Raw genomic sequence first — 19,454 nt, 5'->3', positions numbered from 1 at the left:
TGTGCAAGAATCCCCCTTCCTTTGTGCAATGCTGCTAGTCGGGAAGGACAGTGTTTCCTTCTCGCTTGGTGGTCAAAACTCCACCCAAATACCCCTCTTCCTTAAAAAGTAGGAAACAACACTATCTGGATATGAATTATTTGCATTAATGCAGAAACTCAAGTTTCTCATCTCATCTGCTGAGTTTTCCTCTTGCCATAAGAAAAAGAAAAGACCAATTGGCTTATTTTAATCTCTCTGAAAATTACTCAGCGATTTAATAATTAGCACACGGGCTTATAGTCAATCATAGTAAACACAAGCGATCAAATTAGTTATCGATTTACTTGCACATGCTGTAAGCACACTTCTCCGTGCTTTATAACACCGGGCTCTGGGTTCCTAATCTTGGTCCTCATGTGCAGTTCCACCCCACACCAGATGGGGCAGAAGCAGCCTTTCCTCACTCAGGTTTCCCCGCCAGCGTCTGTCTCTGTCAGATCCTACCAAGTCAGTGAGAAAGGGGGGATGGCCATGGAGACTGCAGACTTGTGCTCAGGATTGCCTTCTCAAGAGAAATATGTTCCATATTATGAGATCTTAAAAAACACATTATAATTGTGTAAACCCCAGTGCGTGAGAACACTCCCAGGGCCTGGCCTTGCGAGGCCCAGCATTTTCCTGCCCCCCCCGCTCCGGTAGAGGAAGGTACGGCCTGGCCGGCGGAGGGCCGACCCGGAAGTCGCCTCCGTTGCGCCCACTGCGCTATCCCCGCTGCGGGAAGTTGAGAGCTGTGCTGCCCGGAAGACGTGGGCTCTCCGCTTCTCCTCCTGGGTCCCCCTTCCTGGGTCCCCATCGGCCTATGGGCCTCCACAGCGACGGCAGGGGCCCGGCCCCGGGGCGGGCAGCCCGAGCGGAGCCACGGAGCTCCGCGGGCCTGTGCGGCGGGCTCGCCGTGTTCGCCGCCGTGGCCGCAGTGTTCACCCTCACGCTGCCCCCCTCGGTGCCCGGGGGAGACGCGGGTAAAGTACTCTCAGGGCCGCCCCTCCTGCCCCTCTCCCCGGGTCGACACTCGTCCCGCCAGGCCTGGGCTCTCGCGCCCCCCTCCTGCCTCCTGTGATTTCGTTAGTCCTCTGGCTTCTGAGATCGGGTTTGTCAGTCTTGTCTGTTGGGGCGGACCGCACTCTCCACGTCCCCGGGCATTTCTCTGGACCAGTGATTCTCAACCTTCTGGCCCTTTAAATACAGTTCCTCATGCTGTGACCCAACCATAAAATTATTTTCGTTGCTACTTCATAACTGTAAAGTTGCTACTGTTATGAATCGTCATGTAAATATCTGATATGCAGGATGGTCTTAGGCGACCCACAGGTTGAGAACCGCTGCCCTGGACCCTTTTGCTTTCCATTCCCATTCAGTGCACACGTCTTCCCGCTGCGTGTTGTGCCCCGGCCGAGGCATTAACAACAGAGGTGACAGGTGAACGGTATCCCGGGGAGGACTCTGGTGCCGGGAGACGGGCGAACCGCGGAATGAAGAGCTGCCTATGAAGTGGCGCTAAGTCAATGTGGACAGTGAGGGGGGTGTGATTGCGAAGGGGTGGCTAGTAGCTCTTTTTTTTTTAAGTTCTCTTTCGATTGAGTTTATTGGGGCGCATTGGTTAATAAAGTGACATCGGTTTCAGGTGTACAATGCTATAACACGTCGTCTGTATATTGTACTGCTATTCACTCCAAGGCACGCCTGCTTCCATCACCGCTTATCACCTCTTTGCCCTCTTCTATCTCCCCCTGCCCCCCGACACACACACACACACACACACACACACACCCCACCCCTTTCCCTCAGTAATCTTGTCCAGGAGTTTTCGTTTGTTTGTTTAATCCAGAGGTTCTCAACCTGTGGGTCGCGACCCCTTTGGCGGTCGAACGACCCTTTCACAGGGGTCGCCTAAGACCATCCTGCATATCAGATATTTACATGACGATTCATAACAGTAGCAACATTACAGTTATGAAGTAGCAACGAACCTAATTTTATGGTTGGGTCACAACATGAGGAACTGTATTTAAAGGGCCAGAAGGTTGAGAACCACTGATTCCCTTCACCTTTTCACCCAGCCCCTCAAGTCCCCTCCCCTCCGACAGCTGTCAGCCTGTTCCCTATGAGTCTGTTTCTCTTTTGTTTGTTAGTTTTATTTTGTCCATCATGTTTCACACAGGAGTGAGATCATGTGTCTCTTTCTCTGGCTTATTTCACTTAGCATAATGCTCTCCAGATCCGTCCAGGCTGTTGCAAAGGGTAGTAAGATGTCCTCCTTTTGTTTACCGCGGGGTAGTAGTATTCCATTGGGTAAATGTACTACACACAGCTTTTGCTTTTTTCTTTCTTTCTTTCTTTCTTTCTTTCTTTTTTTTTTTTTTAAATCTGGTGGCTCCTTCTGAATGGCTAGTCAGGAAAGGCCACGGAAGAGTTGGTATTTTCATGAATATTGAATAGGAACCAGCCTTGCAGAATATTTGGGGGAGAATACTTAGAATACTTAAAATAGTGGAAGTCAGGTTGCAGTTCAAAGCAAGCTACTTCTATTAAAAAGAAATCCATGACTCGTGTGCCATTTAAATCATGAGAATTCTTGTTTTGTATTTGGCCCCAGAAGAAATAAGAAATAGGTTTTGTCTTGCTGCCAACTTGAGTGACCGTGCAATAATGCCCACTAACGGCCAGTAGTTTTGTCAGTGCCCTATATTCAGATAGTGAATCTGTAGTTACCTTCGCTGCATAGCAAGATACTCGCTTAAAACGACGAATATTTTTTAGCTCATATTTTATGTGTAGCAGGACTCTGGGTGCTCTTCCTCAGGACAAGGTCGTGGTCATGGTGTCGGCTGGGCTGCAGTCCTCTCCAGGCTCAACTCGGGAAGGACTCGCTTCTAAGCTCAGTCCAGTTCTTTGCCAAGTGGGTCCGGGTGAGCTAACCTCTGTCGGGAGGAAGAGATGGCCCCTTCGTCATTTTGTAACTTAATCTTGGAAGTGATATACCACTGCCCTATTTTGATCACGGAAGTTAGCCCGTGACTCAAGCACAATCTCTGGGGCAGGGTTATACAGTGAGAATACCAGGAGTTGGAGGTCCTTAGGAGTCATCTTCAGGGCCGCCTGCCACACTTGAGGATCCTTGATGTTCCATTTTCAAGTCATTACCTTTATTCTTTCAGGTCCTGTTCAACATGTAGGAGGATTGTTTCATGAGTATAGTGGGGAATGGAGTTACCATGCTTCCAAGGTTTATATTAAATAAGAGAAATAACCTTATTTTTGTGAGGATTTTGACATTGGAGAGCATTAGTCATGGGTTGGGTAGTTCTGTACCTTTCCCAAAAGAAAACCACTGACAGGACTTACCATGGTTGATTGAAACTGAATATGGGGGGGTGTGATGAATAATAATAACTAATACTTAACTGAGCACTTGCTATGTGCAGGTACAATTCTAAGTGCTTTACATGGATTGTTGTTTTAGTCCTCCCAGCTACCAATGTGGTAATTACCTTCAATAACTATAAGGTAGTTACTAGCAATATCTGTATAGCCCTGGCAGGTGCTCAGTGGTTAGAGCATCGGCCAGTGGACATAAGGGTCTCAGGTTTGATTCCTGGTCGAGGGCACCTACCTCGGTTGCAGGTTCCCAGCCCCGTTGGGGTGGGTGCAGGAGGCAATCAATTCGTGTGTCTCATGTAGATGTTTCTCTCCGCCCTTCCCTCTCTAGAAATCAGTGGGAAAAATAAATATCTTTATAAATGAGAAAACTAAAGCTCGGCGATGTCCAGAGTTACCCAACTAGAAAGTAGGGGCAGTCAAGGAAAGAATCCAAAAAGATTGACTTTAAAACATGCTCTCGTAACCTTCACTCTCTGTCAAAGAATTTCATAAATTGTTTGTTAAATCCGTCATCACATTTAGTGATATTTAGAGTGATTAAAATCTGCGATTGTTGCCTTGTCTTTATTAATGCTGTTTTAATTTTTCCCAAAAGAATAAAGTTATCTATTCACTGAGTTACCAAAAAACTTTTTAGGTGCTCTTATTTGTTTAGTTTGACACTAAATAGTAGTCACTTCTAGTATTTTTGTTCATTTCGGGGAATGATAAATTGTATAATCATATCTTTGATAATTTTATGTTGGATGGGCTGTTCTCCTTGAATATTTGTGTTTATGAAATATATTTTATATCAATAAACAACCCATCTCAAAACCAATAAAAAGCATGTATTATTCTTCCTGATAAGTCTTAAACTATACTCCATCAATCCATCCTATTGTGTGGCCTTGCCAATCTTTTGTACCACTTGATACACATAGTTGATTTATGGGTAGGAGTGTTGAGTCCTTCGGAGGAGAGGGTGAGAATCTAGCCTTCACGTCAGTTTGTTATTCTTGGGGAAAATGAATTCACATTCGAAAACCATCTTTAACAGACTTGATATTTGACAATATAATTACTATAAGAATTATAATGTAAAGGAACTCATTTTTAATGATTAAGCATCTGCTGACAATTCTAAGCTTGCTACCATTTGTGTCCCAGATAAGTGATAAAAATCATGAAGGAGAACATCACGAAAGACAAAAAGCTGTGTTTCTCAAACTTGAATATACTTCAGAATTGCCTGGGAAAATTCGGCCCCAATGCCAGAGGGTCTTAGTGTAGGTAGATTTGGGGTATGATCAAGAAATCTTCATTTTTATAAAGCACCCAGATAATTCTGATTGCAGGTGGTAGTAGGACTTACATTTCAGTAGTGTGAAAGGTTGGGAGGAAGCAAGGACCCAGGAGGCTCTTTGTTGTTTTTGACTGTTCATGTCCTTTCTTTTCTTTATCATACGTAATTTTAAGAGTAATATTTCCCACCCTAGCCAGTTTGGCAATGTGGATAGAGCATCAGCCTGCATACTGAAGGGTCCAGGTTCGATTCTGGTCAAGGGCACATACCTTGGTTGCAGGTTCCCCAGCCCTGGTTGGCGTGCTTGCAGGAGGCAACCAATCCATGTGTCTCTCACATTGATGTTTGTCTCTGTCTCTTCCCTCTCCCACTCTCTCTAAAAATTAATGGAAAAATATCCTCTGGCGAGGATTAACAACAAAAAAGAGTAATATTTCCCTTTAGCTCTTTATCACAGATACAGTTATAGGCTTTGCTTTGAATGGTAGCATCTTCTCTGTATAGATTTTAGTTTAACATTTGATAAGAGTTGATGGAAGTTTGTCATATTCCAGAATTATCCTTTTACTAACAGAACACCAGCAAAGAATAACAGCATATTGACTTTCTACTGATAAATAGTTAGAGAAAATGGGCTATTTTTGTTAATGTTAACATTTTAAATGGAAGAGAATGACTAGTGGCCTTGAAATGTTGAACTGCACTGTACTTCATTACACCTACGGAAGGGGAAGAACAAAAAATTTGGTTAAAATAGTTTTGGACTAAAGACATTAGAACTATCCTATTCTAGAACAAAACTATATACTTGACAATAGTTACAAAGGGAACAGTTATTCTAGACATTTTTAGATCATAAACAATTTCTTTGAAAAGTATGTGAGATACAAAAATTACCTTTGGTTTCTAAGGTTTTCTTGAATATCTTCAGAAAACTTAAAATATGCCCGTAAGTAATTGACTTAAATAAGCAATATCGGTCTTTAGGTGCTTTTATGGGGGTTCCATGATGTAAGCAGTCATTTACCTAAAAGGGGTGTCTGAGGAGCAAGGATGACAGTGTGATAGGTGTCAGTCAACCTCTATGTCCAGAGCTTGAATTAGAGTCTTTGTGTGTGGCCAGAGGAGGAAGAGGTGGTGATGTCTTGACAAGATCCAGAACTGATTAGGATAATATTTGTAACTTAATGGAAAAGACAGAAATGAAAGCAACTAACCAGAATAAAAGGCATTCTAAATAAATGCTAAATAGAGAGGTTCAGGCAGGTTCTATAAGGAAGCAGTGATCAGTTCTGATGGGGGAGTTAGCTGCGGAGCAGGTATATGTAAGGAGACATGTCACTGAGAAGGTGGCAATTGAACTAGGCCTTGAAGGATTTAGAAGAGAATACCAGGGGAGGAAATGAGTGATAAGAGGCACGAAAGGACCATTCCAGAGGAACAGTGGGTAATCAGATTTGACTGAGGTGAGCGTAGGTTTGTAAAGGGAACTTGAAGCCATAGAGGGCTTGCATGTCATGCTGAGGAATCTGAACTTCATTGAGTAAGCAGAAAGCAGCCATTGAGAAATTTTAGATGAGGGATATGATCTAGCCTTTTGAGGTTTGGGGGAGTAGGTTGGGGGTGGCATTTAATAAGTGATTTCAGTATGAAGAGGAATTGAAATAGAAGATTGGTCAATGCTTTTGTAGTCCAAGCCAGAGAAGGTAAAGGTCTACACAGTGGCTAGGGCAGTCAGTAAAGATTAAGAATATTGATATTCATTGAAGGATAGAAAGTGGACATTAATACATTTCCTAATAGATAATAAAACTTTCATGAATCATCAATTAATATTGATTGATTTCTTACATTGTACTGTATTACAGTTTACACGGATGAGTCAAAAATAGTCCCTGTGCTCTGGATACTTAAAATATTAACAAAATAGTCTCTTCCTCTGCGTTGCCTACGGAGGTGGCAGCCATCTCCTACTGGGCACCATGGCTGCCCTCAGACCCCTCGTGAAACCTAAGATTGTCAAAGAGAGAACCAAGAAGTTCACCCGGCACCAGTCAGACCGATATGTCAAAATTAAGCGGAACTGGCGGAAGCCCGGAGGCATTGACAATAGGGTGCGTAGAAGATTCAAGGGCCAGCTCTTGATGCCCAACATTGGTTATGGGAGCAACAAGAAAACAAAGCGCATGCTGCCCAGTGGCTTTCGGAAGTTTCTGGCCCATAACATCAAGGAGCTTGAAGTGCTGCTGATGTGCAACAGATCTCACTGTTCTGAGACTGCTCACAACATCTCCTCAAAGAACCTCAAAGCCGTTGTGGAAAGAGCAGCCCAGCTGGCCCTCAGAGTCACCAATCCCAATGCCAGGCTGTGCAGCGAAGAAAATGAATAGACAGATTGTGTACACATTGTATTTGTGTTAATAAAATCATAAAATTCTGCCAAAAAGCAATATTAACAAAACGGGCATTGAATGAATGCATTATAATTTTAAAAATAATTACTAATGGCAAGGAACTATAGAGGGCTATGTAAATAGTATAAGGATTTAATAGTTTGAAAAAAATATATTACAGTAATCGAAGTTTACCAAAATAATCTGGAGCAAATTAACACTTGGAAATTGTTTAAAGGTATCCAACCTAATTAATGTAGAGAAGGTATTCAAATGTCAGAGGTAGGGCAGGATGGCACACTCTTTGGAGTGTCCAAACCTCAGATGTCTGCACATTCTACATTTCATACGGTTACATCTTTATAGACAGTTTTGTACTAAATTCTTGAGGGATAATATAGCATATTACATTAATGCTCTCTAAGAGTTTTAAAAAATATATTTGCAAGTGTGTACAACTTTCGGGAGGGAAAATAAGCATTTTCGTAAAAATAGAATTCGCCTTTTTTTACTGACCAGTTACTAAAAGCTACCAGAGATAGTTTATTCAGTAAGACCTAAGGTGGATAATATTCTTAGACTATTCACGCTGTTAAATCTCTGCAGATTTAGTTTTATCCAGTCAAATTAATGCAAAACCCCAGTGCAAGCATTTGGATTTTGGAAACTTTGGAGGAGTGTCATTTTCTAATAGTCATTATTGGTTTTACATTATTTTTTCACAGGGGAACTGATCACAGCCGCACATGAGCTTGGAGTAAGTATTAGTTTTATTGTTTAATCAATGCTCTCATTAACAGTTTTAGGAATTAAGAAAGTTTAATTAAGCATGGAATAAAGTAGATTAATTTATTTTTAAACCCCAGTTTTTAGTAACTTATAAGTACAGTACGTGACAATTTACTTTAAGTTTTAAATCCAATTAAACTAAATTATAAAGCAAAGTCTTTACTATATGTACAGTAGCCGGCTTATTATCACCCTAAATTTTGTATAAGCTGTGGAGAATAAAATAAATCGGGTTAACAGTTCTAATAAGTTTATTATTTAATAAACTTTATTATGGTGCATGATCCCTTTAGGCAAGACCTTAGGACTGTCAGCATGGTGGTAATCCGATAGCAGTGTGGTCTTTCCACTTTCTCACCAATACGATATTTCAGAACCTGCTTCTTTTTTTTTCAATGGCCTTTTAAAATGACCCTAATGTACTATGAACCCAGAGAACAAACTGCTTAAGAGTTGACAATGAAATATGTCACCCTTTCTCTAGGTGACATACCATGTGATAGACGCTGCCAAATCCACTAAAGAAAATATTTATTTGTATTGGCACAAAAGGATTACAATAGAAAGCCCCTATTCAAACAGTTAGTCATCAGCTCTTAATCTTATACTTACCTGAGGAGAGGGTACTTGTTAATTAAAGCCAGTGTGACCCTTCGTTTACTAGATGAGAACCTTCTAACTTGTGAATTTTTCTGCAGGTTGCCCATCCTCCTGGCTATCCTTTGTTCACTCTGGTGGCTAAACTGGCCATTATACTATTTCCTTTTGGCTCCGTTGCCTACCGAGTCAATTTTCTGTGTGGCTTATTTGGAGCAGCAGCTGCATCATTACTTTTTTTCACCGTTTTCAGGTAAAGTAGTTGATTAGTTAAAATCCACTTGGACTAACTGGAGATGTAATTTTCTTATTGCCCAAATACATACATTAAAAAATGATTTTTGTTATTGTTTGAATGGTTTTCCAATATCACCCATGCGATTTCACTTTCTTAATTTACAGTAATTTCATATGCATTTGACCCTAAATGATTACACAGTTAATTCTGCTTCATACAATGGCATGAAAGTATCACCAGTTCATTATCACAGTTCTCTGGTTAGGCAGAACTAATAAGGTTTGTCGTTTTATGAAAATGCAGATGGGCCAGTTTAACCCAACCATATGAAGTTCATCTTTGGGTAAATGATAAATGTCCTTTAATTACTCAAAGTATTGCTGATGGGCAGCTGCCCATCAGGTTCAGAGCTAATACCGAATTCTATTGTATTTAAATATGCACATGTTGTATACCTTTTGAAATGAGGCTATTAACGAAAGAAATCATTTGGGATGTGGTTTCAGTAAGGTTTCACTTTGTTCCATTATAGCTGTAGGGAAAATAGGCAAATTAGACCCCACTTATTTCATTGATGGAAGGCTTTCTTAGTTTTGAAGGCTACAGCGCTGCTTTTAAAAAATGGGTCGTTAGTTTAAGGATATTGGTGAACTCATTTGTCTTTGCTATTTCTGTTTCCTTCATTCTTAACTCAGTCTAACCTATGCCTAAGAGGATTAGAGTGAAAAATACAAATTATACTTCCTGCAAAGGGAATGCCAAATTAAAACACTTCTTTCAAAAACTATTGTAGGTTTGATTATAAAACAAATAACTTTTGTATGTAAATATAGTAGAATTTGAACAGACATAATTTTAAATGTCATTTTGGAGACGAATGTTTTTATTTTGGTTAGTTATAATATTGCCCCTCAGCTAAATTATTTTCTAAATTCTCTTAATTATTTATAGTAAGGTAAAAGTTAACATAATTATGACTTTATACTTTTAAATCTATTTGTAGAAAGCTTTCAGATTCAGATGTTATAATTGTTGATCATTCACTAAATTTTTATCTATATTATTTAATTTGTTTCTATTTCAGTCTTACAGGTTTTCAGTGATAGCCAATTTTTTAAGCATGAAATGTTTAAAGTAACATCTCTGCTTGGATTTATTTGTATTATGAATGTTATTAATATTTTCTTATTCTAAATAATTAGAATAATCTTTTTAGATTGCTCCTTCTGAGTCTTTTATAATTAAGAACCTATCATTATTTCTGTTGATAGGAAAACTGATCTTTTTTATTTTTAAGTGTTCAGGTTGAAATTTAGACTTACCTGTTCTATATTGAATGTGTGAGTTATTAATTTTCACAAGACATTTAAGACAGACATGTAAAGAAAATTAATACTTGTATTTAGGTAGTTCATCTGTATTTTAGAAGATCATTTCTATAACATATACATATGTTTAAATGCTGTGGGGATATAAATAGCTTTTATGCAAATAAAGAGCTTTTCTTTCTAAAACTTTTCTATATTTTTCAGTATATGAATTGCTGATGCTATTCTACATGGAAACCACTGTAAAAATCATATGTAAAAATCTTTATCTTTATAGAATCCAAATAGTTCTGGACAATAATTTCCCTTTGAGTTTTCTAGATTTTAAAATAGCTTTTATTAATTATTATGCTTGACTCTAATGGGTTTTGGATTAGCACACTAGTCTGTAACCCTTTTCTTTTAATATGTAGTCTTAATGATAAATTTATGTACTTGCTGTTACATGTTTTAAACCAAAAACTCTTAGTATGATAAACTGGATATTTAAGTTGTTTTAGTAATATAGTACTTTGAAAAAGTTGCTTTCTTTCAGAAAAGGGATCTAACAATATTATCTCTTACATGCATTTTAATATGAAAATACTTCATTATTTTGAATACAAATAATTGACAAGGTACACGTCCTTTGGGAGCAACCTAGTTCAAGTGGCAAATCTGTTTTGTCAAACAATAGACACCCTTCAGGAAAGAGCAAGCCATCTCTATGGTAATAGGACTAACAGTAGCCTATTGATTGAGTGGAAGAAGACATTATACAATGTCAGCTGGCTTGTTACAATTTCATTTGTTGTATGACCTGAACTTAACCTTTAAAACCTTTCTTCTGTGAATATAAACCCAACAGCAGGATGCAGTTTTTGTACAGCCATTACAGTGACGGCTTTTTTTCCAGCCCCACCATACAGTAAATGTATTCCTTTGCAGGTTGACTCGTTTATTAGACTTCGTTGAGGAGACATTTCACTACTTTATTCATTGACACACCAAATCATCATTCTATTTTGTTGTTACATATTGAGGGGTTTTGATCCAGGAAGCTGTTTTATTCTTTTTTTCCTGTCACTTAAGAGAACATTACTGTACATATGGGATTAATGCTGACTGGTGTGCAGTAAATTAATTCTTTTAACAGGTTTGGTTTTTTTTCAGGTAATTGTTCACATAGCATTCACTATATTTAGCTCTTGGGTGGACATAAAGACCTTCTGTACCTTTTAAACAAAGATTGTATTTCAAAAGCCAATTTCTGTTTAAATGTGTTGATGTAAAAAGCTCCATTTTTTTCAGTAAACATGACTTGATTGAGAGACCGATTTATTCGTTGTTTCCAATTACTATGTAATTTTTGCCTTTCTTCCATCTTTCTCTTGCTTTTAAAAGCAGTAAGATGTCATTAACACTGCATTTTTTTGTCAATCTTTTCTAGTGGTTGGCAAGAACTCATTTATATATTTGCTTTGCCCTAATGTGGAAAGCATATGAGTAAAACAGCAAATTGAAAGCTATCTGTATCACTGTAGTTTATTGAATTAAAAATAGTAAGATTGTGCCAGTTGTTTCTGTATGTATTTATATATTGTCCCCTTCAGGGGTACTTTTAAGCATGCATTATGTTAAGGGAGTTTAATGTAATACATTTAATTTATATTACATAGTATTCATTTTATTAATGTGTGCATCTGTGCATTTAAGACTGCAATACAGTTAGTGTTTTATAGGAACTGGGATTTTCTCTTTTTTTAAGGCCATTAAAATAAATGATTTTTGAGTCTGATTGTATGATATTTAAAGTGTTAAATTTGAAATTCACAAATCCCGTTAATACAACATTAAAAAAAGTTATAGAAAATGTAAAGCACTAACATGAACACCACTTAGCATTGCCTTGTACTTGAATTTCAAACTTATTTCCTAAGAAACATCAGGCTAGGTTCTATATACTAATAAGGAAGGAATAGTGAAATCACTATCATTAAACATCAATGTGCTTACATTTCATATATCCTGGTATCACTAAAAGAGAATGGATAGCATTGCATAAAAATTCTTTACCTCAGGAAAAATGTAAATTGTTTATGATCTCAGATGAGGGCATATCTTGTATCATTTACTTTGGTTGCTGCAAGGCAGGGAATATAGTCTCAACAGGTTTGAGAGTCAGCATATCCTTTTCAAACTGTTAGGGGCCAAAAGGAGCTAGAGAAGGACTGATTCAGCAATATTTGTTGAGCACCCAGGTGAGTCGAAAGTAAACTTGTTTTAGTTTTTATAATCAAAAGTCTGCTTATTTTAAAGAAAGACAAAATTACCAACTTTTAAACAGGCAGTTTTTTAAAATATTTTCTCTAAAAGGCACTGTTTCAGGAAACTTGCATAAAAAAACTTTGAGACCATTAATATTGCACAGTAAGAAATCAGATCTTTTAATGTCAAGCAGGTTACCTAGAATATATGAATATTAATAATAATTAAAGGTGTATGGAAACTGTGCCTGTTTACTACAAAGAACCTACAACCAACTTCAGCAATATTTAAATATCTTTTGGCAAATTGTTTTGTGCCATTATTTTATTTATGGGGTATTTAATTTTTTATAAGTTGTATGTTTCTAAACATTATGCTGCTGCTAAAAATTAATTTGATTAGGAAAAGGAACACTTGATTCTGAGCACTGTGTCTGCTATTCTTAGAGCTTCAGCTAAGATTCCATTCAATAAAGAATAGAAAAATGGCATACCTTAGAGAATGTAGAATCTTCTGCTTAAGGGACATTTGGATTTTCCAACTCAAAGAGTATTCTAGATGATTGCGGTAGAGAATAATGTGAAACTGCCTAATTTCAGAGGTAGCTATGCATAAGTAACAAATAGTCACCAGGTTTTTGTAGTTGAAGAAGAATGAAAAGTACTGGAGCATTAATTTCCATTCAGGAGACTATCTGTCTTGATCCCTGGTTAATTGATCATACATTTCTCTCATACTTGTATTGAAATTGCATTGACTCAGACTGGGTAAGCATATTAAGAGCTTGGTTCATTTGCATTTTCTTATAAGTAGAGAGACATATTAGACTCAAATAGCAGCACTTCATTTTGAAGGGAAAAAAGCAGGGCAAAAACTCTTTTTTAAGACTGTAGAGTCTTTTCTGACAGCTAGTCAGAGTTAGAATTAGTTCAAGGAAATGTTAATAATGCACCGCCTGGCCTAATCCCTTTGATATCACCAGGTATCCTCCTGTTCATGGGTTAATTGCTTTAAAAGCGAAGGCAATATTCTGAGCGGTGGGCCGCTTCACCTTTTCACAGCTGTTACCATTGAGTGACAACTAAATCCCATGTGTAAGATGAGGAAGAGCTCAATCTCCAATTGGGAGAAAATTTATGTAAACCACAATCCCTTCAGAATGTACGGAAGTCATAGACTTTCTTGATTTACTCTGCTTTTCCCAGAAAGCTCTATTGTTCACTTTCCTAAGTCCCATCAACCCTTTGTAGCAGAATATCACAGCGGCAGCAGATAGCTTGAAATATATAAATGCTATCATAGCTCTGATTAATAGCAGTGCTTATGAGTCAAGTCTGATAACAGTGCAGCTCTCCACTCAATTTCAGATACTGCTAATGGAATCTGTCTTCTCCAATTGTAATATGAGAAGGCCTAATTTGCCATGGAGCTTGGAGCTGTCACCAGTAGGGGATTGTGGGGTCAGATGGGAGCTGCCAGGTTTTTGCCCTGCAGCTTGTATCTCTCACTTTGAATAGAGCAGCCCCCTGCCTGCCAGTTAGCTGATAGGCCGCCGTGGGGTTTATGCCACTATATACAATAGGAAAGGGCTACATAGGCTGACTTTATAATTGTGAAGCTAGCTCATATTTCCACAGCTACTGTGCTGCATAATTTCTAATAAGTGGTTTTAACAAATGTCAGATTATGAAAAGTTTCCTCAATTACAAAAACTTATAAAACATTGAAATTGCTAAATCTGTTTCCTGCCGAGATTTTGCCACTGGAACTAGTCATCAGTCATTATGGCTATAATAATAAATGCATATATTTCTTAAAACTACAAATAAAATTACAGATCATAACTCCTATAGATTTGTTGCTTTTCAAAGCCATAGCAATAGGAAACAGGCTTGATGGTTTCAAATGTTAAGACATACTTCTTAACTTTGCGTAACAAGACTACTGAATACTAATTTTCTATTGTTTATTAAGTTGGTTAGGGTTGCTAGTGAAAGTAGTTTAATACCCTCATTTTGTTGATTTTTATTATTTCAATCTTTTAAGTTTACTCATACACCTTTAGGATCTTAACACTTTAAAAATTATGCAGCATTTTCTAAGTTTTGAGTTAAAAATAACTTACTATGATGCGTTGGCCCATGCCTTTGAGACTAATATGCTGGAATATACTTTCAACCAATTTCGATTTTGCTACTGAATACAAAACACACTATCAAGATTGAGTAACAAGCTAATATTGAGGTCTTGTGTGTTTTTAAACATTTCAAACAATATTGACGAAAATCTGTAATTTGGGAGTTATTTTAAACTAGGTTGTGCTTAAGAAGATAATGCCTCCCGTTGTGCAGGTTATTTGGCATACCATGAACACTTAGTAAAATGTAAAGTAAATGATGGTGATTTCTATAAAGCCCAGTCCAGGATTTTTCTTTTAGATATTCAGGTATAAGTTGATGGGATATAATAAAGTGAATTGTTCTAAGCTGTGAATAGCTTTCTCATTTATTTGGTTAATGCATAAATCTTACTTGTAATGGAAATTGTGTGATTGCATTTTATTTATGGAAGCTATTCATAATCTTATTCCCTCCATTTCAGTGGTGCTTTTCCCTCTTTTTGTTTTGAACGCTTTTACATTTTTTACCTCCAATTTTACTCAGTGGTTTAAAATCAGGACTAATACTTCGTACTTTTCCTTTTTGTGCACTGGTGTTTGATATTCATGTAGCTGAAAATTCAGGGTAGAACAATTCTTTTCCTTTTGATTGAGTCTCATGAAATAAAACAAACCTTGGTAGGATTTATCCCGAGTGAAAGTAAATTTTTATGAAATGTGGAAAAAAAGGACTTATTTGCAAATTTATTTTAAAGATGGAAATGTTTGGCATTTTTTAGGCGCCGTGGTGGTGGCTTTGGAGATAGATATAACTTTAATACACCATGTCCTAAATTATTGATTTATGTTCATTAAACCTAAACTTGAAAATGAAAGGAAAAAATTTAGATTCTATTGCTCTCTAAATGGCCACTGACTATAATTTGCCTGCAGACTACCTGGCGCATAGCCGATGCTCAGTGTGTGTTTGTTGGGTGCTGAGTTAACTGCCACGACAGAGAAAGGTTCAGCAGTGCACCTCTTTTTCAGTAGCTTAGCATCCCACTCTGACCATTCTCCAGGTACAATAAAGAGATAAATATATGGGTGTTGATTATGTGAATGAGCCAGAAGGTAACATTTATATAATTTTCATGAATAAGGCCCAGAAAGATAAGAACTTGGGAGGATGGAGGTGGTAAATTTGCTATTAATTATATCTTGTTTTACCACACTGTAATCCAATGCATTTTTAGTCGTTGGTATGAGTTGACACTAAGGGTAATTTACTTACCAATAGTGCCCAGATGCTGCATTGTGGCCTTTCTACTCGACTCCACTTACTTCAAGGAGTTTTCTATGTAGAAGGAAGGTAGTGTACCCTCCATGTTGGATTTTTTGCATGCAAGTAACACCGAAGACAAATACATTCGTGGATTTTATGAAGCACGTCAAATATGTGTTCTGAAAGAATCTCAGGTTTCTGTTATTTGCCTTTTGATGGAGGGTTAGACAAACATGTGACTATACATGAAAATCAAATACCAGGTAGTGGAAAGAAAAATATACTTATCATCAATAGCAACCTGTGTCAGTGGTGTAAGTTGTAACCTCCTGATTTATCCACTGTGTCAACAGATGAATAGTTTTCCATCAGTGAGAAAACTATTGCACAATCAGTACCTCTCTAAGGCATCTTATCTAGGCCTCATGGATTTTGTGGACTGAAGAGAAGGCAGTTATGTTTTAACCATGGAATTCTGAGCTTCACATTTGTTAGGATGCTCTTAATAGCATCCCATGTTCCTTACCCCATCTCCGCCCCCCAGTGGAGAATCTCTGTCATTTGCATTATCTGGGTGAAATTTTAAATATTTGATCACCCTTCCCATACAACTATCATACTCTTGGTGTACCTTTCCTCATTGACTACCCAGTTGCTGTCTTAGAATGTGAGCTGCATGATTTTAACGTCAACCCAAGTAAAAAGCAATTAGGTAGATGCATTTACTGCACATATACTGCAAAATAGATTTTATATTTAAAAAATAAATATGTAATAAATATGTAACAAAATTTATTTATATAAAATAAAGGATACTTCAGTACATTTTGGATTATTTGCTATTTTGAATCATCCATATAATTGATATACTCTGTTAGCATGAGACCTTGAAAATTGAGCATACCTCTGTAACAGTGTAATAATTTGCTTTTCATTGTTAGTATTGATGTGTCTTTTACAGTACCATATTGCATTACTAAAATAATCATAGTAATGGTGTTTGAAGTGTGATCTTCATATAGCCTCATTAGATGTTATCTCTATAAGTCAGGTTAGATTCTAAAAATATGTATTTCATTTGAAGAAATGTCTCCCTTGAGTTTCTTCTGTGAGGCTCTGAGAATTAGGTTGAGAATAGAAAACATTTTTTCTCATCTTATATCTAATTTATCATAAGGTGTTCTTAAGTTAACATGGAAAATAGTTTAGACTATTTGGCAATTTAGAGGTGAGTTCTGGTGAAAAGACTTCATTTTATTCACAATATCATTTGAATTTTTTTTCTTTCTCCAGTTTACTATTAGTTTTGTTGAAGTATTTCATCAACTTCAGTAGAAAAATGTGTATCTTTTAATTTTAAGATGCCACTCTACACACTAAGTGTAGATAAATAAAATTATTTACTTCTTGGTTGCCTCTTAAAAAATAACTATTAAGCATATTTATTTAAAACAATAAAAGGAACATTGAAAGTAGGGCTCCTGGATTGCCAGGTGAAAACACAAAGATGCTTCTGATTATGTCATTTTTAATTGAAAAAAGCAACATCAGATTTAGTCTCTGGGTAGATCACAATTGTCTTATTTGAGGAACACATACATGTATAGTCTGTCTGTACATTTGACTTTATGGACGATACCAAACAGCTCATTTTGTGGCCTCAGAACAGCAATTTTATTTAAAATTCATCTATATATATATAAAAGCCTAAGCGACTGTTACAGACGAATGACCAGAACGACCAAAATGACTGGAACAACCGGTCAACCAGTCACTATGTCACGCACTGACCACCATGGGGCAGATGCTCAGTGCAGGAGCTGCCCCCTGGTGGTCAGTGTGCTCCCACAGCCAACCTCCCGTGGTCCCTCCCCTAGTTGCCCCCCTCCCCCGTTCAGCTCTGATCGGGGGGCCACTGGCCAACCTCCCGCGGTCCCTCCCCCCTGCTGGCCGGCAGCCCCCCATAGGCCTCGATCGCTGGCCAGACCAAGGGACCCCACCCATGCACAAATTCGTGCACCGGGCCTCTAGTGTTTAATAATGTGAGATTGGACATTTCTTCTATATATTTCTAAAAAAAAATTACTTAACCAGAAATTTGTACTACCAATTAACAGTAAGATATGCAGTCAGGTTTATGAATAGTATTTCACTCTACTTACACAATTTAACTTTCCCAAAGAATGTTATAAATATATTGTTGTAGCCTTTTCAGGAAAATAAAAATTCTATAGAGCATGTGTTCTGGTTAGAATTATTGCCCCAAAGAGTTAGATTACAGCTAACTTCTTTAATGATTCACTCCAGGGCACCCTTCACTGAGAGGGATTCTAATTGGCTCCTAGGATAGCCAAGGCCCCAGCAATCAATACAGGTAATGGATTAATTGTAGGCCCTAGGAATTCTGTAGATTCATAGGATTTATACCTTTTTTAAAAAACTCATAAATAAATAGATAATAAAAGTGCTTATTTCATCACCTCATTTGCTCAACAAGTTTAAGACTAGATTAGTCTTAGACATTTTCATCAAAGTGATTTTTACAGCATCATTTTTACTGTACATTTAATATCTTATTCTATCTCAAATTCACATGGCTTACTGATAGGGAAGGTTCATTGATATTTGGTTCAATAAGGTATAAGACGGAAATTCTGAGGTATTTTGTTTAACATATAAAAATTTGAGAAAATGTAAAGGCTTCCTTTACATAGCAGTATGTGAAAGGCAATAGGAGTAATGTGAACCTTCTGTATTTTATTTATCATTCCCTTTGAAATATTTATGTTATAGACAAGGAATAAATCGCAATATGAAAAAATGCTTTGTAAGTAAATTATAATTTCTATATATAATCTAAATATTCTTGCTGAAAGAATATTTAAACACTTGAATTAAAGTACAGAATGCTGAAATGATTATTCCTTAGTATCTGTAAGATATATCCATATGGAAGTCACTTCATTAAAAAAATTTAAGTAAAAAAATAAAAATGAATCCTTCAATTTCCCCCTAATTTTGTTACTAAGACACCACTTTTATAACAGTAAAGGATAGCAATGATATAGGATGTAGCTCTTAAAAGAAACAAAATTTACCCCAATACCATAACATCTTTCCTTTTCCTTTCCACTTTTTACAATTAAAAAAAGTTGAATTTCTAGATAGTAATTTTATAAAGCATTATTTGGAAATGAATTGACTTAGGTTGAAGTAAATAGAAACTCTTGCTATTTAAAGAGCGTTGAAAATTAAAGGTAAAGTATAAACATATCAAATAGCTTTCCTAGCACACACACACATATCCCACATTTATATATTTATTTCAGTCATACTTTTAATTTTAAAAATGCACTAATATGCTGACATGGCTATTCTGGTGTAAGTGGCCCAAAAATAATTCTGTTGGCTCTGTAATACACTATTTAGAGAATCTTAAGTTCCTCAAATCTGGTTTCCTTACTCTGTTTTCATTAGGTTACAGTTAAACATTTCTACAGGATTTTATTTATTTAGAAATATAGAAAAATGTCTATCTAGTACCTATTTAATACATTTAATGAGAATCTGGAAAAAGGGCAACTACCATAGTGTTCAAGAGTAGGCAACACTTCTTGGAAAAGTGATGCTTATGCTGAGTTGTAAACAATCAGTGGGAATTGCCCAAGTGAAGGCAAAACTATTCCGGATACAGGGAACCTCGTGTGCAAAGAAACCCAGAGATGGGTAGAGATAGCTCATAAGTACAGAGACTTACAAGTCATTTAGTGTTGC

General features: G+C 37.1%; 1 protein-coding gene and 1 pseudogene across 2 annotated transcripts in view; both read left to right on the top strand.

Moving 5' to 3' along the window:
* Positions 1-744: 744 nt before the first annotated feature.
* The window catches only part of TMEM260 (transmembrane protein 260), a 57,144-nt gene continuing 38,434 nt past the window's right edge, over positions 745-19,454 (top strand). For both annotated transcript variants that reach the window (XM_006099781.3, XM_023763423.1), the window contains exons 1-3: positions 745-1,001; positions 7,824-7,855; positions 8,586-8,737. In XM_006099781.3, coding sequence (XP_006099843.1) covers positions 842-1,001; positions 7,824-7,855; positions 8,586-8,737 — 344 coding nt within the window. In that variant the 5' untranslated portion in view covers positions 745-841. The remainder of the gene's footprint in view (positions 1,002-7,823; positions 7,856-8,585; positions 8,738-19,454) is intronic.
* Positions 6,674-7,151, top strand: LOC106699002 (annotated as a pseudogene).

The sequence above is a fragment of the Myotis lucifugus genome, unplaced genomic scaffold (genome assembly GCF_000147115.1).
Source record: "Myotis lucifugus unplaced genomic scaffold, Myoluc2.0 scaffold_284, whole genome shotgun sequence".
In the NCBI taxonomy this organism is placed as follows: Eukaryota; Metazoa; Chordata; class Mammalia; order Chiroptera; family Vespertilionidae; genus Myotis; species Myotis lucifugus.
This window is presented reverse-complemented; position numbering and strand designations above follow the sequence as displayed.